Genomic DNA, 27,980 nt, shown 5'->3' on the forward strand with positions numbered 1-27,980 from the left:
GTGGATTTTCAGAATTAATACCCAGGAATCTATTGCAGACTGTAGGTTGTAAGGAGGCAATTTGAGAAAGGTTGGGCAGGTTGACTTGAAAGGGTGGGAAATGAAATTAAGTGCAAGAAGTCTTTACCTCACATTTCTTTGGAGTCTCTCTTATGTTTGTTTGTTTTCTTTAACTGTTCTTTGCCTTGGTAACTTGGTAGCAATTCAGTCCTCCTCTTTCCTCTTACCCTAAGTCTCCTGTGACTTGAGAATCTTGTGCAGCTCTGGCATAGAGAAACGAGGACAAGAGGTTAGTCAAGGTGGCTTTACAGTTGCCTACAGATGTTGTAATGGGTACTGCCTGAGGCTGGGCAGCCCCTGAGTCGGGGTAGGGGGGGAGTTGTACATGCACACAGTGTTGTGGTGCAACCCGGAGAGCAGTTTGCTCTGCACCAAGTCCACGGGCTGAAAGCTTGCAGGGTCCCACCACTGGTTGCTCACACCTACCCATAGCTGAACCTCTACAGCAGGAGCCCCTTTCAAAGTGTTTTGCGAGACTCGGTCAAATGCAGCTGTAGATTAACCCCGGGGGACTGAGAAGAGAGGCAATACTGGCTCCAACGTTACAGGATGTGATTACAGCCATGGGGCTGTGCTGACCTGCTCTCTGAATCTGTGTGAAAATCCCCAGCTCTGGCTGGGGAAAAGTGTTCTTTAGGTGCTAAGCGATAAGTTACTTCTTTAATGGTAAGGCTTTTCCAAAGATGGAAAGAAAGTTATATTTTATTCAACCTTTCAGGTCCAGTCTGAAAAATCTGAAAATAAAAACGTTCTTGCTTTTTGAGTGACATATTATCTTTCTGCAAAGGGGGCTGTAAATATAATTTAGCCATGTTCTTTCTTGTCGTCATAGGAAAATGGTTTGATTTTCCTCCTAATAGTCAAGCATTAAAAAAGGGCCTATGAATTATTACTGCAATTTCAATAGCTGTAATAGATGCATTGCAGCCAAAAATCTGCTTAAACTGCTTTTGCTGTTCCTATAGAGAAGTGCGTGATGCTGAGTTATACTGCACGTTATTAACAAATTTTAGAAAGTTATTGGAAAGATGAACATTGTCAGAAAAAGTTAATGAGAGAAACATAATTCTCTGAGAAGCCAGCAAATGAAGGTTTGCAATGAGGATGTTGGCTGGGTATCAGAAGAAACTTTTTTAGCGGTGGAAACTTTGGTTACAGTGAGGTATAGCAGGTCTTAGCTGTGTCTCTTAAGTCTCTCAAACATAATAACTGAAATCCTAGAATTTGACTCATTCAAGAACTAGAATGGTCATTGTAGGTGCATTCTACAGTGCCAAAAAAATAATCTTGAATAGCAGACTTATGGCAGTAGATGACACTTCGTTACTTTTATTTTATTCTGATATGAAATATGCTGAATTTTGTCTCGGATCTACTCGCTTTACTGCAGGGAAGGTGATGTTACCTGTTACAGGAGTCCTTTGGAAGCTGCTGTGGAAATACGCGGGGCTGTTTTTAATTTGTGTCTTTAATAGTGAATTTCAGTGAGGGCAAGAGCAGGTAAATATAGAAGGATTGAAGTTCAGTGCACTCTTTGCAGTAAGTCTGCACACATTTATTATTTTTCAAAGGCAATTTATATATGGCAGTATTTGTTCCCTGCCAGCACTTTATAGAGGATAGCCGAGAATCTAAAGCCATCTTGTTATGCTATGTAAAAGCAAAGTAAATGTGACAGTGATGTCCTAGCAGCGTAGTTGATTCATGGGATATAGACAGATGAAAGTTTTAAGGATCTTGAGCTAACATAACAGTATGTGACAGCCAAAAGGGAGGATTTGCACTGTCTTCTCCAAACGTGTTGTCCCATCTTCCCTTTCCTAGCCACACTGTTCTGCCACTTGTGTATCTCTCCATGAGCCAGTTCACCTATGCAATCTGTCAGAAATCTGAACCAAAAGGAGTAGTGGATAGTTTTCAGCTGTTTTCTGAGTTGCATCTGAAGGAAGAATCCAGCTAGCAAAAAGGAAATCAGGCACTTCTTTGAAATTGGCTACAAATGGCTTTGTTTTAGAAAAAAAGATTATTTACCCCATTTTCCTCTATCTAATTTTCCAGAGTATTAGACCCAGACTTGGACCAGAAAGATGCACAAGAACATCCATCTAGGTGATGGATAACTGTCCCTGTCATTTACTGTTTATTTTGATTTGATTTTGTCAGCTATGCTAGATATAAGGCTGCATATTTATTTCTTCAAAGAGCATTGCATATTGAATAATCTAGAGCTCCTTCTTGAGTCACTGTAAGACAATAGTATTAATGGTATATGCTGCTCTCAAAATTAGAGATTTTGCAAATGATACTTTGATGGAAAATCTAGCTTTTTGGTGAAGACAGTTTCACTGTCAGGAAAAGCTGGCTGCAAATGGTTGAGCTGAAAGGGGATGTGAAGTCGAAGATGTTTGTAGAATATCTGAAAAAGGTAACTGTCGATTTTTTGTCAAAGTCTCAAGAAAGTGATAGAAAAAAACAACATCCAGGGAATTTGCTGTTTGCAGTCTTCTGTTTAGGAAGCAGAGGGAAATCATAGAAACAATAACATGTAACAGTAGAAAGTTTGGATACTGGAAAATACCTCATTTATTCTGTGTCTCTTGCCATCTACCCATGTCCTGGAGCAGGAAATGGTTTGATGTCTTGCTTCTCCTTCACTCATCAGCAAGCAATAAGAAATACCTGTGTCCATCCCTTATACTCTTGGTTTTATACTGTGTTTTATCTATATTATGATAGGACAGGGATTTGTCTCCCACACATCTAAAGGGTGAATACTTTACCCAAGGCAGGCTTAGAAGCCTAGGCTTTCCTTCTGTTTTTCCCTAGGCAGCGAAAGGAAAATGTTTGGCATGGCTCCAATTGTGCTAGCTTAATTTGAAGGACCATCTTGTATCACCATACTCTGAAAATTGCTTTCCATAAGTGATTTATCCATTTCTGGCATGGATAGCTGGATGGTTACAGTACAGAGGTAATTAGGCATATTGAGTGAAATCCCAACTTAATTGCATACAATGGTAAAACACCCTTTGATATCAACGGGGCCAAGGTATCTCATCATCATTCTCAAAGGTCCCATGTCATAGAAAAAAGAAGAGCTAATCCAAAGTTGCATCAAAGTCTATTTAAGTTTCTTTAAAATTAAGGTCTTTTACCTCATTTGGTAATCAAAAAGGAATGTGGTTTATAGAATTATAAATTCAAGATTGTAATTTCATAAGCTATTCAGCACATTAAGCTTCAATAATTGTATTACCGTTTTATTTATTAGACTACATGTTTAAAGATATTGCAAAATAGTGCAAAGGTAAAGATTGCAATTATGATTTACATAAATGATTGGTTTTGCAGTAAATGTTTTTGGATAAGTGGGCAGTAGCAAAGTTACTGAAACAATGGAAAATCTCTTGTGAAGCATCTTCTATTTTGGTTCCATCTATGTTTAGGAAGGTCAATGCTAACAGTTCTTTTTTTTGTTCTTCTTGCAGCCAATTCCAGCCTTCTTGGAGGTGGAGGAGGTAAGTTTTTGCTTAATGCTGTATTTATTCTTGAATAAATGTGCCGTATATGCTGAGAAAATGTTGTGTTTAGTTGATTATAAAACAATGTGTGATAAGTTCAAAAGGTAGAAAAGTAAAATTATTAGATAGGAAAACTCACCACAGTCAATAATGTTTCCTATCATCAAGAGGCAAGGTATTTGACTGCCGCTGAATCTGGGTTCCCCTCTGGATTAGACTAGGGCTGACCTGTATATGGGGCTAACTGAAACATAAAGGAACTGAACTGCCGTATGTTATGTTGCGTTTAATTATTTAGGATTTTTATTTAGTTTACTTCAAGGGAACCTTGAATGCATGCTGAATAAATAGGTTTTTTAAAAAAAGTTAAGTAATTAAAACATGGTAAGAACTCATTTTAGTAAATTAATGAGGTTTTATTTGCAGTTTTGCTTTTTAAACTTGGTTGCTTACCCCATTCTACTTGCTGGAATGCTCTAAGTAGATTTCAATACAAATCTTTGGTGCATGTAAAAGGTGCTACTCCTCAACATGTATATTAGGGAGACGGAGAGGCCCAAGTGCACATAGTGGGTATTGTTTCCAAATAGAAACAATATTAGTGCTGTAGATCAATGCTATTTTGCTGTTTGTAATACTGCAGTACTGCGGCCGTAAGAGCTTACACGAGTGTTAACAATTCAGGAAAAAAAAAAGAAACGTGAAGAGCTTGATCTCAGTTTTCTGCCTCCCAGAGGGAAGCAAAAGAGCTCAGTTCTGGAAATTTCACATTGCGGGAGTGGTACGGGCAGGGACTAATCTTCCTTCCTGGCTGGAGTTAAAAGGACTTGATGATCAGAGCTTACATATGCAAGGTTAAAGGAAAGGGCTCTGTAAAAAGACAGAAGATCCCTGTTGCTTGTGAGGCTTGAGGACAAGTCCTCAAAGCGTTTATTTTAACAGCCTGAACGGGCCTCTCTTATTTCTGGACCAGGAAAAGGCGCTGGACAACTGCACCCAGGCGTCTAAATAAAACAGTTAATGTTTCTCAGATGTGTGTCTGGACATTAAAGTACAAGGAAGCCTTACCTGGTAATCCTGTTGGAATAATCTGTTTCTTTTGATTCAAGTTAGTTGTTTGCAGTATAGCAAATTTTTCTTTGTTTAAAAGATAATCCTTTAAAAGGTAATCCTTCGCTAGCCGTTCATGTTCCTGCAGAGCCATCCACGTACCTCCTCTCCAGCGCTTGCTCTCAGCTGGCAACGTCAAAAAAAATAATAAAATAAATCAATGCAAATGTTCAAATTCCAATCAGGTTCCCAGAGCACTGCTGCTGCTGAAAGGATTTGGCTATTGACTTTCCGTGGTATTTATTCAGCTGGACCATGCTTCAAAAGCTGATGTCCGTTCAGCGTGGCACTAGATAACGTGGCCCTCCCTCTGTGGCAGATGGGATGAGCCCACGCCGCCAGTCAAGTGGGGATTTTTCCTGTATTTTATGTGCTCGAAGTGGGGGAGTTTCAATCAAGTTAATTTATTGGCAGTTAAAAACACCTCGGCCCCCTTCCTCTCTTCCACCTCCCCCAACTTCCTGGTCTCCCCCTGCCTCAGTGCAGGCTGAGGCAATGGCAGCAGAGGAGGACAGGGCAGCGGGCTACTGCGCCTTCTCTCCTGCATCTCCCTTCCCTCCTCCTGCCTTGGTGTCTTTTTGGGCTCGTACCTCCATTTCTGAAACAATTTTCCTCAGCGGTGTTGGGAAGCACCTGCAGCAGGTTGAGTTTCGGCGCATGGTGGGTCCCTTGGTCCTCTCACAGAGGAGGTCTCCCTGCAGCACCCACCCCCCCCCACCCAGGCCAAAACCCTGCGAAACACAATACCAGATCCTTTAATCTCCAGTGGAAGGATAACAACATGCCCCCTTGCTTGCGATGCAGGTAAAATACCAAAATTGACTATTTTATGGCTTAGAGTTTGCTGATAGTTGAGGGGCTGTGTTTGTGCTCTGGAGGTACCCTTGGGCAGGGTGGCCGATGCCTCCTCACCGTGCACTCGCTTAGGTTTTCTGAGTCTTCTGAGGAAAAATCTTGAGAATTTCATTGTCAAAGCACCCCTGAGTTTGGGCAGCCGCCGTGGGGTGTCTGTGGCTCCGGCCTTGGGTGTGTGGGTTGCCCATGCCCTTTCGGAGGAGGGAAGGTGCACGGGGTCTGCGGGCTGGAGCTTGCTCTGGGGAGCACAAGATGGAGGCACCCCTGGTTGACCCACCCGCCCGCCTGCCGCAGGCAGACAAAACCCGAAGCCCCTACCTCTTGGAAAAATGACTTGTTACTGACAACATGCATTTCTCTGTCGAAAGGATTGTTTCGTTTGCAGTTGAAGGAGCTTGGATTTTAAATTCTGGAAATTTTTTTTTTCCTTTTTCCAAAAGGAAGTGGCAGCAGCACTCCATGTGAAATATTGCTAGTGAATTATTAAAACTTTATTATATACGTAAACACCAAAGCCTCCTTTTGATTGCAGATGCTGAATATTTATGACAATGTATAATACCAGTGTAGTATCTCCAATAATGGGGTTCAGATCTCTTAAGTAAGGCTCGTTAATTTAATCTCTCTGTCACTGCTGGGGGTATGAATATGTATCTTAGTTTTACAGAAAGTGAGAACCAGAAATTTCCACTTGTCCAAGCTCATGCAACAGGTTTTGTGATTTTTAAGCTGCTTTTGAGCTGTTCGATGTTTGAAATCTTTCCAGAATTGAACACAAATTAGTTGGAAATAGTTATTTCAACACCCTGATCTACCATTTGCAAATTACTCAGTATGTATGTTAAAACCATCTTCCAGAAGAGAACTGTTGAGGAACCCAACGGGCAACGTTATCAATAAACGTAGCACACTTGGATATAAGTTCAGGTGCTGGTGGTTTTGGGTGGCTGCTGATCATCCCTGTGTCACCTCAGAGCCACATCAGGGCATCCGCGTACTTTGATTTCCCAGAGCTGGAATAATGATTTGTTCTCGCATTCCCCATTTAAATGCTGTCTATTCATTTTCACGACCATTTGGAATGAAGAGATAAAAGCACAAAAGACACCAGAAACTATTTTTCACAGAACTGTTTAATCATAAAATTGAGAAACCCACAATAGAATCTTAGAAGAATCTTTAGTTAAATATAGATGTTGAAGATGTTTCTTTCTGCTTTTCAAATAACTCTGAAGTTTCCAGGATTTCATTAGGAGTTTGGTGAGTGAACCTTTTTTCTTTTCATTCTTTACTGTTTTAAATAATTGATTTTTAATTAGAAGGCATATTTCACTTTCAGGTCTAGATTTATCACACATTCAGTTTCTCACTGCTCCTATTAACTTGCACAGAGCATTATGACTTATTTGTGCATTATGTATTATTTGTCCCATTATGTTCAACAGTGCAAAGGTGAAAATTATTAAGAAAACTGCCTGCATTTGGCGCGAGTGAGGAAAAAACATTTGATATTTTGAGAAAGTGACCCCTTTTAGAAATGTATCGTGAAGTTTTGGCTGTTGAGGAATCGAAATGCCCTATTTTGCATGGCGATTTTTTTCTTTACATTCTTTTACAGCTGTGTCAAAGAATGAAAGTAAGTGATTCTATGATTCTATTTCAGGCACTTGGTTAAAGCAAAGTGAGCAAGAGCTGAGATTTCTCCTCCCCCTTATGGTTTTGGATAATCTGTGGGATTTGGGGGGGGCTTGTGCCCCATTAGCCCCACGTCATTTTCAGTTTTTTCCTTAGGGTTCATTTTTCCTTTACTTCATTTGCTGACTGTATTCAAGTTCTTGTTGCATGCTGATTTCTGGATTGGCTTGCTTGCTTTCTTTGACCTTAAATTGAGGGTATATTTAAAATAGGAAGCTAGGGATTTTTTTTTTTTTTGCTTCATAGGATTTTTTTGCCTATGCTGGAGTTGGGGAAGGAGACATCATCGTTTAGTGTGTCCTGTTACGAACATAATTTTTGTTAGCTCTGCACTTGAAAATTGTAATTTTGTCTTTAAAAAATTTGAGAGGAGGCAGGTTACATTCACAGTTTTTTGGAAGCATTGTTTGGACCCGGTTTAAGCTGGTTGCCCCAAAAGGTCTGTCTGCTTTTCTGTTTCTCTCCGTCTCTCTTTTTTTGGCCAGTGTAACTGTAACTTTGCTAGGGCTTTTGCTGGCATGTAAAAAAATTAATTCCTATATAGCCATAAGTATGTTAGCATATCTTAAATGTAGACCAGACCTACCTCTCCAGTCTGCCAAGATACAGTTTGTAGGCATGTCATTTTAAGCAACTGTTATGGCATGGGGAACTTGTATTGTGTTCATGATCACAGCAGGGAACTGGCTTTCTCTGCACGTTATCGGGTAGGCTCCATTTTGAAAGGTGGATTTGCTCTCAGCCTTTGTTTGCCTTTACCTCTGTGTTAAATAATAATCGTGACAAAAAAGCGCATTTTCTTCTGCTAGAAAAAAATTACCACGGACTGGTGTCTGTTCTGGAAAACGGGTTTATCAGGAGGGAAATAAGCTATTCAGTGGCTGGAGCCTTTTGCTGAGCCTGAGCACAGGATCACGTGAGGGAGGAGATGGATGTTGTGTGAGGGTCAGTGTGTCACCTCAAAACGGGAGCAGCTGCGCTCACCTACGACCATCTAGTGTCACATCATCCCAGTGGGCTCTCTGAGATACTGCTGTGGATCTGGCAGATAGGACACCCGGGCTGGGTGGGATTCTGCACCTTTCCAGCATGAAACTGGACAGTCACATATGTCACTTGGTTTGGGGCAGCTGAGGTACCACCAGGTACCTGTGTTTGAGCATCTGGATTGTACCACTTGCGTCCAAAGTAATGGTGGAGATGTTTGTCTTCAGACATGGGTATAGCAGGTGTGTAGCACAACCATCTTGTCTGCTGCTAATGCTATAGAAATATAGGATAACTGCTGGTGGGGTGCTGCTGCAAAGTCACTGGTGTTTGCCAGCCATCCTGTCTATTTGTCAATTAATTGCAGACTAATGAGTTCAAAAAGCCAGTGATTAACTTGTCAGTAGTGGCAGGAAGGAACAGCTGACACAAATATCTTTTCTTGACATCCCTCCCCTTGGCCAGGGATAAAGTTTTTATTCTCACGACTGTGACTTAGATTCACTACTAACCATTTGCAGCCACCTTCTGATAGGCAAATCTCTACCAAAAAAAGGGAGGTTTTGCACTGTCTGAATAGTGACTTGACATCAGCTTATATGTCAAACAAGTATTTGTGATGCTGAGAAGTGAAAGTTGTACAAGAGAAAATTGGAGGCAGGAATGAGACAACTTGCAAGGCACCCCATAACAATGTAAAAGGAGAATACTTCAAATATTAGACTGGCCCTATGCTAGCCCATTCAAAGTGTGTAACAGGAAGAAGACAAGCCTGTTTTATCCTGAACCAGGATGAGATGCTCTCTATTTTGGATTTCACAGGGCTTGGGCTTGATATTTACATAATTTAAATGCAAGTGAAGCAAGGGTTTAAATCCAAAGTTCAAATTTGTGCATGACGTGCGCATAACATGAATGCATCCCTTGAGAGGAGAAGAAAGTTTGGGAAAGGAGCACTGACAGGATTCTTTCATCAAGAAAATAAGCATTATTATTTTGTATTTTTTTATGTCAGTCTGTTGGCATTTTCTTGTATCATGTCAAATGCGTTTGTCAGATTGGGGTGTGCTTGCAACAAATGGCTTCATGGAACAAATGTGCTTCATCTGGGATTTCAACTAACTTCTAGCTTCAAAAGCTTTCGGTTGCTTTGTACACTGCGTCATCATATCTTAGGTATTTAGATAATGGCTATGAAGGTACAAAGATTTTCCTAGCGAATAATGATCATGTAGAAGAACTGATAATTTAAGGCAAATGGCCATTTGCCTTTGTTGCTAATTAATCCCTTTCTGCTAGAAGATTGCTGCTGCAATTCTGTAGGGTTGTTAAAGTGTTTTATCTCTTTTTACTATTTGCATGCTGTTCTTTTTCATCTCTGTAAATAGAGTGGGTTTGAGAGGGCTGTATCCACCAGTTCCCCCACTGTGACAGTACATCAGCCAATTAAAAGTTTAATATTTATGCATTTATGTATTTCTTTCTGTACAGCTGTAATACTAGTTCCATTGGCAGCCTAGTAGCTCAGGCTAGACTGTAACCCTTTCAAGGTGTTTGTTTCAGCCCAAAATCTTGTTATTATTTATGATCTTTTTGTTGAATTAGATCAAAGCAAATAGATTTCTCTGTAATTTAACTGCTTTTAAAGAATTTATTCAAACTTCCTATGTAAGCAAAGTCTTTCTTTACAGGTCAGTTATTCTTGATTTGTTTTTTCTTTTTTTCTTCAATCTGTGTATGTATGTTTGCTTTTTGCCTTTTGTTATTGCAGTGGATATTTCTATGTGAGTTTTAGTTCAGCTTTAATTAAAATTAGTGGGTTTTCTCATTTTGTAGTGCATCTAGAGATATAGTGACGATAACGCTATAAATAAATAAGCACAGCTTATGTCAAAAGACCCTTAACCAAAACTGCCATGACTGTATTTAAAATGTATGCTCTACTGTCTAGAATTATTGAAGTTTGTGTGGTTTGGGCTTTTTTGTTGTTTGCTTGTTCAAATATGATATATATTTTGCTCTTTGACGAGATAGGATGCTAACTTCCTTTCTCCAGTCATTTTATACATTCTTATGGATAATAATCATAAACAGGAAGTCTCTGGATTGATTTTAAGTATTTCTTAGTTGTTGCCTAATTGTATCCTGTTAATTACGCTTTCCCAGCAGTTACTTAAAAAAAAAAAAAAAATTATGTTCTGCTATTTACAGGAACTGACACAGGTATGTGATCAGGTGTTAAGTTTCAAACGTGTACATATACTTGTTGATGCATATAAATGGCTTCCCTAACACTGACTTTTTAAAAATACATGTTTAGCCTGTGATCCTGTTTAAGTGGTGCTCCCATTCCAGCCAGTGGTATAGGAACACGACTGTATGTTTCTGTCATGAAAGTAATCTAAAATTTAGTGTGACCATGCATACTCACTCACTGCTGTCCTCAGCCATTTAATATTGCTGCTGTGTTGACTTAATTAGGCATTAGAAGGTGATGTTTTATTTTTCACTCATCAGTTACTGAGTGCTGAATCCACAACACTCTGAGCTCCTCCTTAATTGTGAGGCCTTTTTCTTACTCAGATAGACTGTTGCACTGACTCCCCTCATTTTGTTTAATTTCATTATGAGGCAATTAGTGTTACCCATGACTAAAAAATGAACATATACAGTTTCTGCCTTATATATATAGCTTTCATATATACATACATATATATACACACATCACTATGTTTTTGTGATTGAATCTTTCAGTCTTTTCAGAAAGTCAGACTTAGTGTGTGTGTGTGCGTGCGTGCATGCGCATGTGCATAAATAAAAATATGGCATTAATTTTGTTAGACTGGGAAAGTCTAACATTAGACTTTTAGTTCATGGTCATTGAAAATTTAAGGTGCTCTTGATAAAAATCCAAGCCGAAAAGGCAGGCAGTTATGTAAGGAATGTATGTCTTTCTTTTTTCCTTTCTGTTTCATGTTATGGGATGGAGCTGCAAATCGGGATGAGAGATCACAAACCTTCCCTAATCCACAGTTATCACATGATGCGTAAGGCAATTCATGGTATGTTTGTTACATGAATTGGACATATGCTTTAAAAATGTTAAACACTTTTTCCATACGTAGACAAATATGTATATGTCTCACGTGTATGTCTTGTATGCAGAAAATGCAATTATTTTTTCATTTAGCAAGGTGCTGCTCAGGCATCTTAGGATACTTCGGTTGAGACTCTCCCCCTGTAGTTGAAGGTGAAGAGTACAGCTCTCAGGATGAAAATAGTCTGGGAGTGCAGGAAGTGACTCGTGTAGCTGCCTGCTACGATGAGAATATAGCAAGTCAGACATCCGAGGGTATTTATTTGCCAGTCTACAGAAGACAGTTTTTAAAATTAAGCATTTGGTTGGTTTCCTGAAAGAAAAATCTGTAAATTGGGACACCTGTCAAAGTTGTTCAGTTTCACACCCAACGATCTCGACAGTGTCCCTTTTGCTGAGGTAAGAATGAAGCGAGCGCTGCAGTAACGACATGTTTTGTTAGGCTCAAACAGGGGTGGTGGTGTTTTTAAGTTTGTTTTCCAGATTTAAGGTCTACTATTTTCCTGGATTTCCTGGACCTGTAACAGAAGTACTGAATATTCAGTGGGAGGAAAATGCAAAATGCAATTTAACACATTTATTTATTTTTACAGCTGATATTAAGAAATAGAACAAATGAAATAAAGGGGTGATGGAGGTACCTGACTTGTAGATACAGAGACCCTTTTGAATATCCAGCCCATTTAATGAAGCTTTCCCGCTGGTATGCCTAAACACAAAACAAAGACTGTAATCAGTAGAGAGTTCCTTAAAAGTATCTCTTAAGCCCCAAGCTCGTTACTTTCTACATCAAACGTGTATACAGGTGTGAGCAGCAAGGCATGGAAAAATGGCATAGAAAAATGGCAGCAACGATTTGCTAATCGTTGCTGGTTATTCTTTTTAAACTCTGTGTGTGTCCAATAAAAGGAAAATGTGTCCAATAAAAGGAAAATATGGCCATTGCATAACGCTAGCACCTCCCCTTCAGAAGCAGGGAGAAGATAGCAGTAACTATATCTGCTGAGGGACTTGGGCATGAAAACTCTCATTCCCCAAAGGTCAGAGATTGGAGGTTGGCATTGTCCTTAACACCCCACCTCCCGTAATGGAAAGAATTTACAGTAGTTTCTTCTTAAAGCAATTACTTCTTAGTCACTATATTTTCAAAGAAAATCTTGAATAAAACACAAGATTAAACTATAGAGGCAAGTGAAAAGCAAGTATCAAAATTACTGATATTATAGAAAGAGTTTACAACTCTGTTCTTGCCGCACAGAATGAAGGATTATGAAATCAGGCCTGCATTCACCTCTCACCTTCTATTTAAAATTTTCTGCTCTTTCCACAGAGCTTCACTACTCATTTGTGAGTCGCTCTTTGCTGATCACATTTTTCCATAGTTCCTTTGTTCTTTGCAAAATGCTTGCAGATAATAACATGCAGCTTTTCAAAAGCCAAGAAAATCTCCAGCAGAGCAGCTGGCAAGATGGTAGAGTCTTGGAAGGATCTGTCTTTCTTTGTTTTCTGTGTGCCTATCTTTCCAGTTCTTTTCCTTACAGTTTTGAGAACCATCTATCAGACAGACAGTATAAAGTGGAATGAACTTTTGGCATAATGAAAAAAAAAATGTGGTGATTGCTAACGAAGCATTACAACTATTACATAAGTGCAACTGATTTTTAAGAGACATCAGTGGAAAACCTGCATGTACAAGTCTGTCTCTGCAGTTGCTCATCTTTTCTAACGGATAATATTGGATGGTAATACAGCTGCCCGTTGCTAATTTTCATTCTAATGCCATACGGCAAACTACAAAGTAGACAGCCCCTATGATTTAAGAAACGAATAAAAAAGCTCCCCACCCTTTCCAGAGCTCCAGGTTTAGCCTGAATGACTTTGAACATTCAATTTAGACTTTATTTTTAAAATCAATTGTAGTGGGGGAACAGTAAACTGAGGTGCAAAGTAACTGAGGACAGGAACTGCTGAAGATGGCTTTTCTACGAAGGAAAACACTCGATGAGTCTCATCCATAGGAGCATTATTATCACAGAATCTAAATGCTCCACAGACCTTTGGTGTATTTATCCTAATTGCTCTGTAAACAGAGAAGTAATGTTTTTCTCCATTTTACAGTTGGGAAAATGAGACAAAGAAACCGTATGTTTTGCAAAAGGTCCAAAGAGAAAAGAGCAAAAATCAGCTCTCTGAAGGCAAAGCATAACTCACTGGGGTTTCATAATGCCTATATCAGTTTTGCAAATAGGGATTTTGATGAGGAATTTTAATTTTAGTACCGGTTTCATGGGTAGAAACAGGACGGTATTTGGACAAAGAGAAAACATACTCTACCGAGAGTAGCTTTCTGACAATTAGGCCTTAATTGGTTATACAGCAAATTCTCTAAAGGAATGGCAGAAGGACTGGCAACTGGAAATAAGGTACTGCTAGATAACCAGTATTACACTAACGGAGATAAAATTGAATATAGGGAAAATGTGATATATTTGAGGCTACTAGCATTAGTCATTCTCAATAAACAGTGATTCACTGTTCTTGTTTGGGGCTTTTCTATATTAAGTTACAGAAGTGCTGTTTACTTTTATTTTGAATTTGTATGGTATTAATAACAAAGGATTTTAATATCTTTTTGATGACAAAAAGACAGTCCTCTGGATTAAGAAACTATCTAATTTTATTTTCTACCAAATCTAGCCTCTCCCAACAGCAGAAGAATTTCAGTGATTCTCCCATTAAAAGTGTTACCTTATAATAATGTGTAAAATAGTTGGGTTTTTTCTTAATATAAAGTTGCCTTACATCTTTTTCCTTGTTCTTATGTAAATGCCTTGTAACTTGTAGGGTTTATCATTCAAGTTTCTTTTGAACTTGATTTTTCTTTTTAAAATTTAAAATCTTATTTTTGCCATTTGGACTGACAGATCTGTAGTGTTGTAGTTTTGGCTGCATATACAGTAGCAATGAACAAAATATTTTTTGTCACACTTCTACTGTTACAGTTCAGTCTGTTCCTTTATCAGCTTGCTTCTCTGGGCTTCAGAGAGGCATCTGTTTTAATTTTTATTGGGCAGGGCTGCAACTTAGTAAACTCATGGAAGCTTCACAAATCATTCACAAGTGTGGACGATTAAATCAATTATGTCTTGGATGAGTGATCTATGACTGTGTATTATGCGCACACAATGTTTAAAGAATGTTATTAAGGTGCAACCCCAAGTACTTAAAGCTAGGAAGTGCCAAAAGTAAAGTTGCCTGCAGGCTCGCAGTCTCTATGCATATATGTGTTATGATATTGCCTCTAACTGTACAATTGCACTGTTTTTCCAGCTGGAACCTCATCTCAGTCATCCTCTTTGTTCCAAGCATAAATTGTGTTTCGGCTTTTTGTGTACTTAAGGTCTGGTCTGCAAACTGGTGTTTGTTATGGTATTTATCATTGGTATATGATATCATAAGAAAGTTGAAGATTTCATAGGTAATATATTTGTCTTCCCCAAAACAATGGTGTTATTTTTACCAAAAGAAAGAAAGGAAAGGAGAAATTAAGGTCACAATTCTATGCAACAGGAGACTAATTTCTGTAAAGAAATGGAAGTCCTTACATTTCAAAAGGTAGGTCTGGTAAATTCCAAGCAGTTCTGCAAACTGGAACTTGTACATTACATTACTCAGGATGTAATGCAACATTTTAAATTGTCAGACTGAAATTCACCTTGAGATACCCACCACCTTCTCTACTTCTTGTTCCCAGTCCCACTACCTGCATTTTATAGTTTACTGCTCCCTTAATCACATCCACTCAAAAATATGTTGGCCTAAATTTACATGTTAAAGAGGGGTTGGTTTGAGGGAGGGTTTTTACTTAGGGAATTTCACACTGTGGTTTTAAAAAAGTTTGCTTTGACATGATGAAGGAGCAGAAAGCTGACTGAGAGAGGAGTGATGGGTGTGGAAACAAGTGTGAAGGGGAAGAGATGAGTGATAACTTCCTCTGCTGCTGGGCAGATTGTAATGTGAGACCCTGTTCTCAAACATTTCGGGTGCGGGGAGCAAGCGTCCCCTTTCTAACTTCTTACCCTAATGTTCACTTCTCAAAAGTAGTCCCCGTGTCTAGCTAGTCACAGTCTCTCTCTGCTCCAGGTTCACTGTCTGATTTCTTTAGTGGGAAATGGTTCAGTTCTAGTTCCAGGCCAATTTCCTGGATTCTCTCTGAATTCGCGTGCCTGTGCCCTTTCACTGCCAGCTTCAGTCTTATGCCCTATCCTAATCACAGCTTTAGTCACCAGTCCCTTTCATCTTGAATTCTACCATCTGCCCCTAAATGCAGGTAGCACCCCTTCTCCTTCCTTTCACCAGTTTTTACTGGGACGAAGGGAAAAAGTGATGTGAACAGGCAGTAATTTGTCGAGCCAAATGAATTCATTATTCAAGCAAATGAAAGAGAACTGCCAATTTCGGAGTTGCTGTAAGTGAAGAAAAAGTTTCTGAACGCCTGCAGTTACAGTTGTCATCTCTGTGTATCTTTTAATCGCAATTTTGATTTTAAAGGGTTAGCCCAACCTAGCTGTACCGTGGTGGTCACCCCGTCTGCTGTTCCATTGCTCTCAGGAATGAAGGCAGTATTGTTGGTGTAAAGGGATAAAACCCCTGGTGTTACTACCTTCTTTGTATTTCTTCACCCTTGATGTTTCGGCAATAATTTCTCCATGGGGATTATTTGTTCAAGGGTGGGGCCTCTGTTCAATCCAGATATATCCCAGCTGCAGTGGAATTTAGCCTCTTCTCTGGGTTTACAAGCAATTAGTGCTTCAGCCGGGACTGCCTGCCCTCCCAGAGAACAAAAGATTCAGTAGAAAACTTGTCCCTTGAAATGACAGCTGGACAAAGAATTGGCAGATTTATCAGACAATTATTTTGAGTCATTTTTTACAGAAAAGAAAAGTAGCATGACTTCACCATGGACCGAGATGAGCCCTCTTATATGTATAAGTTTATATGTAGATAACTAGTGGAACGGGTGTCAAAAAAATGGATATTCTTAATAACACAAGGTGTAGATAAGAGTCACGTGAGTTTTGAAGGAAATTTGCTCTGATGACAGGTCAGTTTTTCATCAGGTGCTGGAAAATTGCAAACACATGATTATTCAAATAAGATGATATCCGCAAATAGGATATACTAAGCAAATACTGTGAAGTTCATATGCGATATTATTATCTTTTTCTCCCATGAGAGTTGATTCAGCAGGAGCAGTTGAATTTCTTTAAACATAAAGAATGTGGATGTTTAGAGGAGATTGTTTCATTATAAAGGGAAAAAGAACTAATGCACATCAAATATTAAATAGAATTCTCTCTTTTTCAAAATTAATTCCCACATTTGATGCTATAAAATTTTAACAGTTGTGGAAGAGTTCCCAGAAGACCCTTCATTGTGTCTCATTATTACAGCATATGTGAGGCCATAGTACCTTTGGTTGCCATAGTTCCTTATTTAATCAAGAAAAAAAGTGTTTCATGGCTGCACAGCTGGGTAACCTTATGTATCTATATTTTCTCAAGAAACAATCATATCTATGCCCCATACTATCTTAATGTGAATTTTGCTTCAAAAATTCATAAACCAGACTTCTTATTTTTTATTTCTTGACTACACGGTGAAGTTTTAGGTCAGACCCCAATTTTGCCTAGTGCTTCTCTGCTTTTTCTTGATAAAGGGAAGTTGTTTTTTTTTTTTTTTTCCTTTTTCAAGGCCAAATGTGACTGCAGACTTTTCGTATTGCAGCACAAGGAAGGCAGAGTCCATGCTAGTGGGTGTGACAGGTTTGCCATCAAGCATATGGTTGTATATTTTTTAAAAGCAATCTGAATTCTTAATGATGTAATTTTCTTTCACTTATGTTCTTTAAAACCTGATACTTCTTATTGAACAAATTGTACCGGGTCTGCTCTGGAACTGTTATCAAATAGCAGTTTAAATATCATCTTGCTTTAGGTGCTAGGTGCTAGCTGTAGTTAAGTATCTGCCCTGCCAGGGGAGACACTTGTGAGGAAGGCTTGTTTAGCTTTACAATTTCAGTGGTAACGTTCAAGTAACTTCACAGGCATGAAATATCCGGGAAGGTTGTTGTAGTCTCTAGGAGCTTCTTAGAGTGAATTAATGCCCTAATACTCAGGGAATATTTACAGTTTAATAATTGAGGAAAGGTGATTAAATATACAAAGCATTTAAATACCCATTTTGAGCTCACATTAGTTCCTGACAAATTATCAAGTATCTTGACACGTAGGGAATTACAAACTTCGAGCAGTAAGTTTGGGCCTTACAGCAGCATGCCCATTTCATGTGAAATGTAACATTTGGGTTCAGGCTATGATGTACATGGCTGTATTTAGTCATACTGAACCTGATCTCTCATGGTGGTGGCATGTGAAGATTTCTATCATTCCCCCTAACTAAGATGGTAGAAGACAACTGGAAAGACAAGTTATTTTCTTATTATAACCATGGGGATAATTTCTTTCCCTCATGTGACTCTGCACACAGACATCAGAGCTGGTGATCTTTAGCAGGTCTGTGTAAGAGTATCCCAATTATTTTAAAATATTTTATATATAATCAGAGGAAAGCAAGGCTGGATGAGACAGTATCACTTTTGCTTAGGTCGCTCCTGGTGGATACTTGTCAAACTCTTCCTTGTGTTCTTGCTTGTGACTCTGCAACTTCTGTGGCAATCTTTTCCAGTGCATCACTATCTGTATGTACCATTATGCCATTGAAACATTTCCCCCTGGAATCTTAATTTTCTTTTTGTTACAGCTCTAAGCCTAAAATTGAGGGATTCCTGTTGCTTGGGGGGGGGGGGGGGCGGGGGGAAGCTGTCATGTCATTCACAATGTCTCATCTGTGAGAAGAGCAGGTGCCTGTGAAGCAGCCCATAAGGCTAATGATGAAGGATCAGGACACATAAGAAATTTGCAGTCTCATTAGTTTGTTCCAGGCTGCCCAACCTGGTTTTGCTTTTGTAGCGCAAAGTGTCTGTAAACGAAAGTACACCTGAATTTCTGGGGAGAGAGACAAGCTGACAGCAGTACTCCTGCCTGCTCCTTTGTGAGTAAATCTTCCCTGGATGCAGTTGCCCTGAAATTACAAAAAGGTGCAAATGGCTGTCTCCTCCTCATCTGTGGGAATAAATCAGACATGAGAATTGTAGGCTTGGCAGTTAAGCATTTCCATTTGAAGAACACTGACATACTAATGATGGTAATTTTGCATTTGTTACTACATGCCTAATCTAATTAAGTTTTTCTTAGGGTACAATTGTTGTTTTCTGTATTTAATTATGTAAGCACCAGGTGCAAAAGTTAACAGGAGCTGAATTCAGAAGGAAACCTTTTATCTTTGTGTTATGCAAGACCTTTTTTCTCTATCTTTAATTTTGCAGTTAAAAAAATGCATACAGTATTCGGTTGTTCCAAGGAGTTACATTAACTTTTCTGATCGATATACATAGGAAACGCTAATGAGGCCTAAAAGTTTATATTACTCTTAGTTTAAATGTGTTTAGAACTATTTATGAGCTCTACATTTTTGGTTTCAGGTGTTGCAATAGTGCAGACTCCTTTTCCCAGCTACACTGCTGATTTTGAGGGTTGGCAGACTTCCCACACTCCGCGACAGATCTGCCCCTGTCTATTTGAAAAGGTCTGAACTACGTAGGGGTCTGTTGTCTGAATCTGAATTTTGTGGAGCAGTAGTAAAAGTCCTTCTGTGACTGCCAGCCCGGCTGTGAATTTTTTGCCACCATTTCATCAATGCTTGTTCAAATATTGAAAGACAGTTTTCAGTAGAATTCTTTGCCTGGAATAATAAACTCAAGTATTATTTTTAAAGCTCAAGGACCCGAGCTTTGAAATGATGTAAAAGACTGCTTGGAGGCAAGTGACTCTCAAAAGGTTTTGAAATTATAATGTTAATTTTTAAATTAAGTGAACTGGAATCTCAGTAAACTTTTCCACCTGTAGATTGGTAATTGTTTTAATCTATTAAGTAAAAATAAGTAAAGCTTGTATTTTCTAATTTTTAGTTATTTATTAGTAATCTATATTTACATAAATTTGGCACTGAGTATAATAGAAACATTAGATAAATGATTGATGCATGTTTGTCCTAAAGCGTAAGGTACCCATAAAACGTTCCCATTACTAATGAATGAAAGTTGTCTACAGAAGCATTTTTCAGCCCTTTCTTATTTCTGCATGACTATACATTTTGTAGTAGAAGTATGGCCTGTTATGTACTGAGAATTTAAGCCTGCTGCCAGCATGTGTTCTTTTCTTAGTTACCTTTTGTGTATTCCTTTAAAGTAGGATTTTAAGCTCTCCATGGACCACCATTTCCACTGGTGGTGACCTGAAATATCCCATTTTTCATTTTAGGATCTTGTGTGATCACTTTTCATTGGGCTGTGAAGAATGATTTTATGGTTGGCTGTTGAACCATATTCAGTATAGAAATGCAAAGGTTCACATTTATACTGGTGTAAGATTGACAGCATCCATTGTTTTAATTCTAGATCCAGGTAAACTGATCAGCTGTGTCTGATAGTTGTTTTGAATTAAGCTTTCCACTGTTGTTAATTGTAGAGATTTCCCCCATCCCTACCATTGTTCTTAGAGACCTCAGTTGCTTCAAGTTTGGTTTGTTTCTTACCCTTCAGGCTTTTAATTCAAACTCCACTCCTTTGATGGTTTATCACAAAATTTGTTCAGAGGCTTCCATTTTTTAAGGTAGTCTTTTAACTAATACTGATTATGCATTGCATCAGAGAAAGGTGGTTGAAAACTTTAAAACCACAAATAAAATATACATCAATGGGTTACAGTAATGAATGCTAACATACTGCTTCTTCAGAAAGCGCCCTTTAGGGACAGAAGAGCATGTTTCAGGTGATAAGAAAAATAGTAAGCTTCACTTATGAGAACATCTTGCTAGAGCTAGTGGTCAGGTTTTACTAAAAATGAATTTTAAAAAGATTAAAATAGGTATGTTTAGTATTACTTCATAAAAGTTAATATCAGGATTAATTCTTTCTGGCAAAGCGTCGTGCACACTGATGGAAATAATAACTTGTCACTTAGTTCCTATACACTTTTTGCTTTTGGATTCATTTTTCCATTATTCCTCTTCCAGGTGGTGTTGTTTTTTTTTTCCCCCAGAAGTACAATGATTTATTAAGGTGATAATACACAGGCCGCAATATTTCAGAAGTTGATATCTGTTTCCATGTAGGGATGCTTAGAAAAAAAGAAAATAAGAGTATCCTGCAGAAAATATGCTGGCCTCATTAGGTGCAAAAGTGTCTCAAATGGCCCTTAAGCAACACTTTGGCTTCTCCAGCTTGTCAGCATGAAAACATGTCTAAGTAAGTTATATTATTTCAGGACAGTGAACAGCTTGCTTCAAATCCAGCAACTGTGTTTATTCTTTGGTTTTGGTTTTTCTCCCAAATGAAGAATGTCACTCTGCATTGTTTACATTTACATCTCAAAACAATTAAGCTAAAACAGCTTCATAAGATTTGAAGCTGGCTTTCTCTCAGGGAAAGCTTTACATTTAGTTTCTAGAGTGGTGCAGTAAATAGATCTTATTTTTGTTTTTTCAAGCTGGTACGATTGCATATGTGTTCATCTTTCCAAAGAGGTTGGAATACTGTTGATTTTGAATTGCGCATATTGGCAAGGAAACTTCCCATAATTTCTGTATAGTGCTTTAATTATCTTTATGAGAAGAACAACTAACTGATTTATTATATCTTTGGAGATATTTTTTATTATATCTTTGGGTATCTCACTGAAACACCGAATACCTTTCTCTTGAAGAATTCCAGTAGAAAACAGTAAAAGCTTGCTTGTCTTTGATTACAGGGTCAGGTACAAACTAAATTCAGAGACTTTACTCCTTGTATTTTTCTGTGTCATTGTACTATACCCATTTGTGAAATACAGTGGGGGTCTGCCACAGGCCACCTGACCAGGAAGACCAAGGGGATGAGGCCCTCTATAGACAGATAGGAGCAGGCTCACATTCACAAGACCTGGTCCTCATGGGCAACTTCAGCCACTCCGATATCTGTTGGAGGGACAACACAGTAGGGCATAAGCAATCCAGGAGGTTCCTGGGATTTGTCAATGATAACTTCCTTCTCCAAATGACAGAGCAGCCAACAGGGAGAGGTGCTATGCTGGACCTTGTTCTCACCAAGGAGGGGCTGGTGGGGAATGTGAAGCTTAAGGGCAGCCTTGGCTGCAGTGACCATGAAATGCTGGAGTTCAAGATCCTTAGGGCATCCAGAGGGGTTGGAACAGGATGATCTTTAAGGTCCCTTCCAACACAAACCATTCTGTAATTCTATGAGATGAACTTTTCTAGTCTGAACTGAACTTGATTTATAACATAGTTGTATTGATCTAGTGCTTAGTCACAGAAATGTATGTAGGGAAATTCAAACAGATCTAGTGCTGCTAAGTTTTTAGGCAACTATTCTGCTCTCTTTCACTTCTTCCCCAATTCCATGTTTCATCAGCCTACTCCTATAGAGTCACGACACGTGTTGCGTGAGCAATCCAATATTTCTTTGCTCTGTGTTATAATAACTGGCATTTCTTTCTTAGTAGGCAAAGCTTTAAAAGTAATTTTCCCTTAGGACAAGCCACTGGGCTAAAAATTTAGAAAAGGCTGTAAGGCTTGAGACCTTCTCAGTTTTCTCATTTCTGGATCCTGATTCTGTTTTCTCCTTGTGGGACGAAAGGGGATGCCCAAGGTGGCTGTACGAATGTTCTGCCTTCTGTATGCCATTGCTTCCTCCTGCCATTCCTTAGCAAGGGCAAAGCCTTGTTTCAGCCAAGAGCACAAAGTGGTTTGTACGAGATGTGCTAAAGAGTTCCAGAGTGTTTTCATATCCCTCCTACTTCCCAGGAAACAGAGCAGGTGTGAAGCAGAGCAGATGGAAAGAGACCCTAATTTTCCTTCAGATGCTTGTCATGCCTTTTCCTGAAGGTTGTCCCTACAGAGCTGGGGGGCAGCCTGCTCCCTGGAATTGGTAAACTGTGAGCAAAGACAGGCATGGGGCTGTGAGAAAGGTGCTGCCGGTTCCCAGGGCCACTGCTATCACCTCTGACGTTCCCTGTGCCCCTGCTTCCGTCCCCCAACAGCAACAAGAATGATCAGCATCACTCGTCTACCGGTTTTGCAAGCTGTGCAACCACAGCTAAGAGGTCTGCTGTCAGCAGGGGCTGAGAGGGCACCAGGCGGGATTTAGCCACTGTTGCATATACAGTTCAGAATAATTTTCTGCTCCTTTGGTAGTTCTTGATGTGGTTTGTTCAGTTCCAATCTAATCAAGTTAAATGTTTTAGCACATTGTCTTTCTTCAGACTTTTTAGAGAAGGCAAGTGTAATCTCTCTTAAAAAGAAAAAAAATAATTCCCCTTTCATCTTTCTAGGGAGATCACTTTATTCATGTGTAGTGACCTGGCTCAACATTTGATAAGTAGTGTGTCACTGAAAGTTCCTCATTATGGTCCCAGCTTGCAGACCACCTGGAGTGCTTCATTATTAATGTGAACTTCAGGTTAAATTTTTAGATCTGTGCAGGTGCATTTGCACAATTCATGGCAGGCTGGTGACACATGCCTCGTGAAGGGACAAGAGTACGTGAGGCTGAATGTGTCTAAAGGCATATGGAGCACCTACTGTTTTGACACCAGCCATATGAGGAATGGACGGACTGAGGCTTGAGCTCTGTGTTGATTATAATCTAACTTTTGCTTTCCTTGGCAATCGTTCTTTCATATATAGGCACTTAATCTCAGCACCTGGAGAAAAGAAGTAAAGAAGTCAGAAAGGGGAGGATAAAGGGGAAGCCACACTCCAGTTAAAGCCAGTAACACGGGAGAAGCTTAGTTCTTATTCCAGACATGAATGTATCTCTGGATATAGATGATAGTTACATGGCAACCAGACACTGCAGAGCCCTCCAGATTGCTACTGGTTGTAGTGCAAGATGTAAGTAATCCTGTTGATGCAGCCAGGATGCTGTTAAGACAATGAGTTTAGGAAGAATCTTGCATGCCCTTGATGGAAGCTTAATTTTGACCATTTTTTGCAGTAGTTGCTTAAACCACCTGAACTCTACCAGCCATCCATCTTTGCCTCCTGAAATCAAATAAGTGACCTACTGAATTAAATCTCCAGTCTTAACTTGTTTGGTCTACAGTCTAAATAAACAAAAAAGGCAAAAGATAACAGAGCCCTACGTTGCATACAGAAGAGCAGACCTCTGTACAGTTGCAGGGTTATTCATTGTTTTCCCTGAGTTTTCATTTGTGGGTTATTTTTCCTTTTTTAAGGGGGAATTTCTTTGGGGAATTCTCTCTCTCCCTCTTTTTTTGTGTGTTTTGTTTTAAAATAAATATGGAAATAGCAGAAGTGGGAGGAGAGGTGGATTCGTAGGAGCAATGAAGCTGGAAGGACAAAGGGAGATGGGCTGAAAAGGAAGGGGAAAAGAATGGTTACAAGTGTGTGAAAGGGAATGGGAAGAACAGGAAATCTGAGTGTGGGAAACGTGGGCAGGAATACATTGGAAGGGGGAAGAAAACGCCTGAAATGTTTTGTTTTCTTTAAAGATGCTAGCCTTATTACAGTAAGATAGCCTTCACTTCACTTATTGAGGACCAGATCTTGACACTATCTGCTTAAAACAAGTAATAAAATACGTTAATGCTTTTTTTTTAATGAAGAGCTAAAGCACCAAAAGATACTTCCTCAATAGCTTAATATTTTTAAAAAACATCTCTCTCAAATGCTGAAGGATTAACGGTTTTAAAATCTTGCACAATTTATGTAATTTGTGTAGTTGAAATCTTCTTGGTCATTTTACTCTTATTTAAACTGAATATATGCTGACTGTTTTTTCTTTGCACGTGTAAAGAGCAATGCCCTGGTTTTCTAGCAGGGTATTGTAGCACCTACTTTAGTTGAGTTGAAAATAGCATATGATCTGAAAATGGGAATATGAATTGCCTCTGGGGTAAAATTTGGTTTTAGTGACTAAGGAGGTCATGATAGCCTGCTTTGAATTGAGAAGCTGATTGAAAATCAACAGATCTGATGACACTGTAACAACCACAGGCTAGAATTTCATAGAAATAACCATTTTTGAATATTACAATTTTTTTCATAATCCTAGTCCATACAGTAGCTCTGTCCAGTTATATTTGAATGCATCAAAATTGACAAAGTAAGAGTATTTTGGATTAATGTTTCTGGTTCTGGCCAGTGGCACTAGAAGGTGAAATCTCTTTCTGATGTGATCTAGCTTCTGAAAATTTTGGTTTTCCTTCTTTTTTTTTAAAAAAATAAAAACCAGTAAATTAGATCTCTAGGCACAGATTTTCTAAATTTGCTATTAATACAGGGATTTTTCCTTTTTGAGTTGTTTTCAAATATGTGGATATACCTATATTGTAGCACTTTAAAGTGCTAAATTTCCATTGAAAAGATGAAAGAAGTCTGGAAATCTATTGAATAGTTTAAAATAAATATTCCAATTAAAGTTATTTAATATCTATTATCATTTTTCACCTACACCTCAAATATTTGTGGAAAGCATCCAAGAATTTGTATGGTATATTTAAAATGTGTCTGGTGAATGTCCCACGTGAAGTAAATTATTTTTATTGCATTTTGGAAAAGTACGTATTTAATGGTGAAATGCTTTGCTTATGTACTTATATAACTCTAGTGTATAATATGGGTTCAAAGGTCTTTAATTTATTATAAAGATAGGAATTTAATGAGAAAATAATGGCTCTGATGTATCTGTAACTTTGGGATTAGATATTAGAAAAGTATCATATCTTTCAACTCTTCCTTATGTGATGTGACATTGCTGCCCCAGACATTTTTTACTGCATGAGCAATCAACATAAATGAAAACTAGAAAGCATTCATGTTAAGACAAGAAGCAGTGTTACTTTCAATAAGGTGACTTCAGAAAACTGTCACACAGATATTTCACTGGAGACATTCTGGTTTGACCTCCACCTCACCATTCCTTCTCTCTCTCTCTCTTTTTTTTATGATTAAACAGAGGAGAAGGGGTTTGTAAAAGCCCTCAAGAAAACTGACAGTTCCTTGTAGAATGTAGCTCTTTCTAATTTCCTTATATTTTCTTGCAGGAGAATGGCTCTCTAAGAGCACATTAGCCTTCAACCTTGGCAGGTGTAGAAGTAAATCTGCAGTATTATGATTGAAATGTTATACCTGCTTATTCTAAAACTGACATGATAGGTGACAAATGACAGGGGCATTACTGGGTCAGGTGAAGTCTTTGTCATAATCCCTTTTCCCCTAACTTTTAGCTGGTGCAGCAAAGAGAATCCTGTTTCAAGGATTATTAACACCACCTGCTACAAAATTCCTTTGGGAAGGACCAGAGTGCTTTGGATTCGAAACTGACTTTGAAACATGCAGCAAAATGGCACAATCTCTGCAGATACTGTAATAACTACTTTGGTTTTGTTATAAGTCAGTCTTATAACTTCACACTGTGAAAATGTATTATTAAGGATATAAACGCCATTTCTCCCATTTCAATGTATAAATATATTAATTTTAAATTAATTCCTTCAAAACTTGTGTTTCACCGTGTTTATACATGCAGTGTGCTGCAATGAATTGTGTAGCAAGGCTTAGCTGACCTCTTAGTTGAGGGCTTTCCCCTTAGTTTTGGGTGGCACAAATAGAAAGCTCTATCTCCATTATACAGGATTTTTTACTCATCTTTCTTCCCCAGCACCGTTTCATGTTTTTGTAAGTTTTCCCTCATGTGTGGTTCATCCGTAAGGCAGATTTATCCCTCAAGACCGCCTGTGGAAAAATTATTTCTCCCTTTAGTAGACTGCTTCTGTCCTGCTTCTCTTCTGTACTTTCTGTAGACTCACTAGGACGGAGTACACCCCCTCCCTGGCTGGCCATGGGGCGTGAGACACATCCACTGCAAGGGACGGGCCAGAGAGCGGAGAGGACAAGGACCTGACAAGGAGCCTGAGCACCAAGCTTCACCCCAGTTCATCTCCCATTCCCTGGGCTTTTGGACTTTTTCAAAAAGATGAGGGAAAGGAGTGTGGCACTCCTTTTAATTGGCAAGCGGTGTTGATAGGGTCTGTTTCCTGCTGGAACTGCCTGAAACAGAGCAGAGAACCAGGAGAAGCCCTGTGCTCTTTTCAACTCAATCTCTGATTGCAGATCCTCCTGGAACCAGAGGGTGAATCTGTCCCTTTGTATTTTTGAGTGAAGTGAGTGCTGATTGATTTGTCAAGTGATTACATGCTCAGATGAGATACTGGAACATATAGTTTGATTCGTATTCAGTACTGCAGCAATGCCTAGGAGTAGCTTCATATAGTACAATGAAGATTGTAGTCATTGTAGGAATGTGTACATAGAAGTCACCTTTCTGAATACCTTTTAGAACCTTATTCAGCATCGTATCTTTTAGTTTATTTTCCTTCTGGGGAATTTTCTGACCTTGCACTTGCAAAAACAGAATGCTGCAGTTTTAAATGTTGCCAGAAGGACCTGTTTCTAAATAAACAATACCGAAGCACACTGAAGTTAATTGCCTTTTGTACCTATGCCATGAGGAGGTTTCAACTCATCAAGAAGAGCTTTAAACAAATAGTTTGGTTGGTTGCCACATTTATACTGTGTAAGATACTGCTCCTGTGAATATGAATCCTTGAAGGTCTTCTTTCTACATAAATGCTCGCTTGTGCTCTCAAAATAAGCCTCCCCCCCCCCGACCCAACAACCCGTATTTTGTTCTTGGCTGGCCATTTTGTGCTGCCATCCTCTGTCTGCCCCATCACGTGTCACGACATACTATTTACAGGGTCAAACTTACACTGTTGGGGAATCTGTAAGCTCCTGTAAGACAAGTCTGCTTTCCACAATTTTAAGCTTTGAAACCTGAAAAAAGATGGCATTTTGCACAGTTTTTAGGCAATACCTAGGTGCTTTCTACCACTGTTACTGATTGCTAATGTACCTGTGTTTCTTGAAAAGTAGTTTTCAATATCTGAGGCATAATATACCAGGAGTCATTTTTTTTTTCTTTTAATTCAGAAGACGATTTTTGTATAAGAGAATCTTAAGAAGCAATTGTTACGATGTGAAGTGAATATATTAAGTTGTGATGTCTGAGCTAATCTTGGAGTCTATTTTAGAAATTAAGAAATAGAAGCTATTTAAAACATTTCTTATGTAGCAGTTGTATTTACTAGGTAGCAACTCTGCTTTTGTGAAAGCAGGGAGTGGGATTTTTTTGGTCTTGTACATTAATCACACGTTACCAAGAAGTGACTCTCTGATTGAGGATGTTGCTTTTCCAGAACAAAAATAATAGTTTTGTATGTTTTATTGCTGTCAAGCCACTAGTAAAACCAAGTTATTTTAGGAATACTAGAACTAATAAAAGCTTGAGTTCCTTTGAAGTTGTGGCTTTGAGTTGACTGTGAGCTCAACCAAACCTCTTTCCCTTGCAGTTTGGGCACCTGAAACATGAGAAATAATTACTAATTGTTATTTTT

The 27,980-nt window shown here is 38.8% G+C and overlaps 1 protein-coding gene across 3 annotated transcripts in view; it reads left to right on the top strand.

The window, feature by feature from the left end:
• Positions 1-27,980, top strand: part of MACROD2 (mono-ADP ribosylhydrolase 2) — an 896,489-nt gene that overhangs the window by 189,466 nt on the left and 679,043 nt on the right. For all 3 annotated transcript variants that reach the window (XM_074150306.1, XM_074150308.1, XM_074150307.1), the window contains exon 4: positions 3,549-3,578. In XM_074150306.1, coding sequence (XP_074006407.1) covers positions 3,549-3,578 — 30 coding nt within the window. The remainder of the gene's footprint in view (positions 1-3,548; positions 3,579-27,980) is intronic.

The sequence above is a fragment of the Numenius arquata genome, chromosome 7 (assembly GCF_964106895.1).
Source record: "Numenius arquata chromosome 7, bNumArq3.hap1.1, whole genome shotgun sequence".
Taxonomy (NCBI): Eukaryota; Metazoa; Chordata; class Aves; order Charadriiformes; family Scolopacidae; genus Numenius; species Numenius arquata.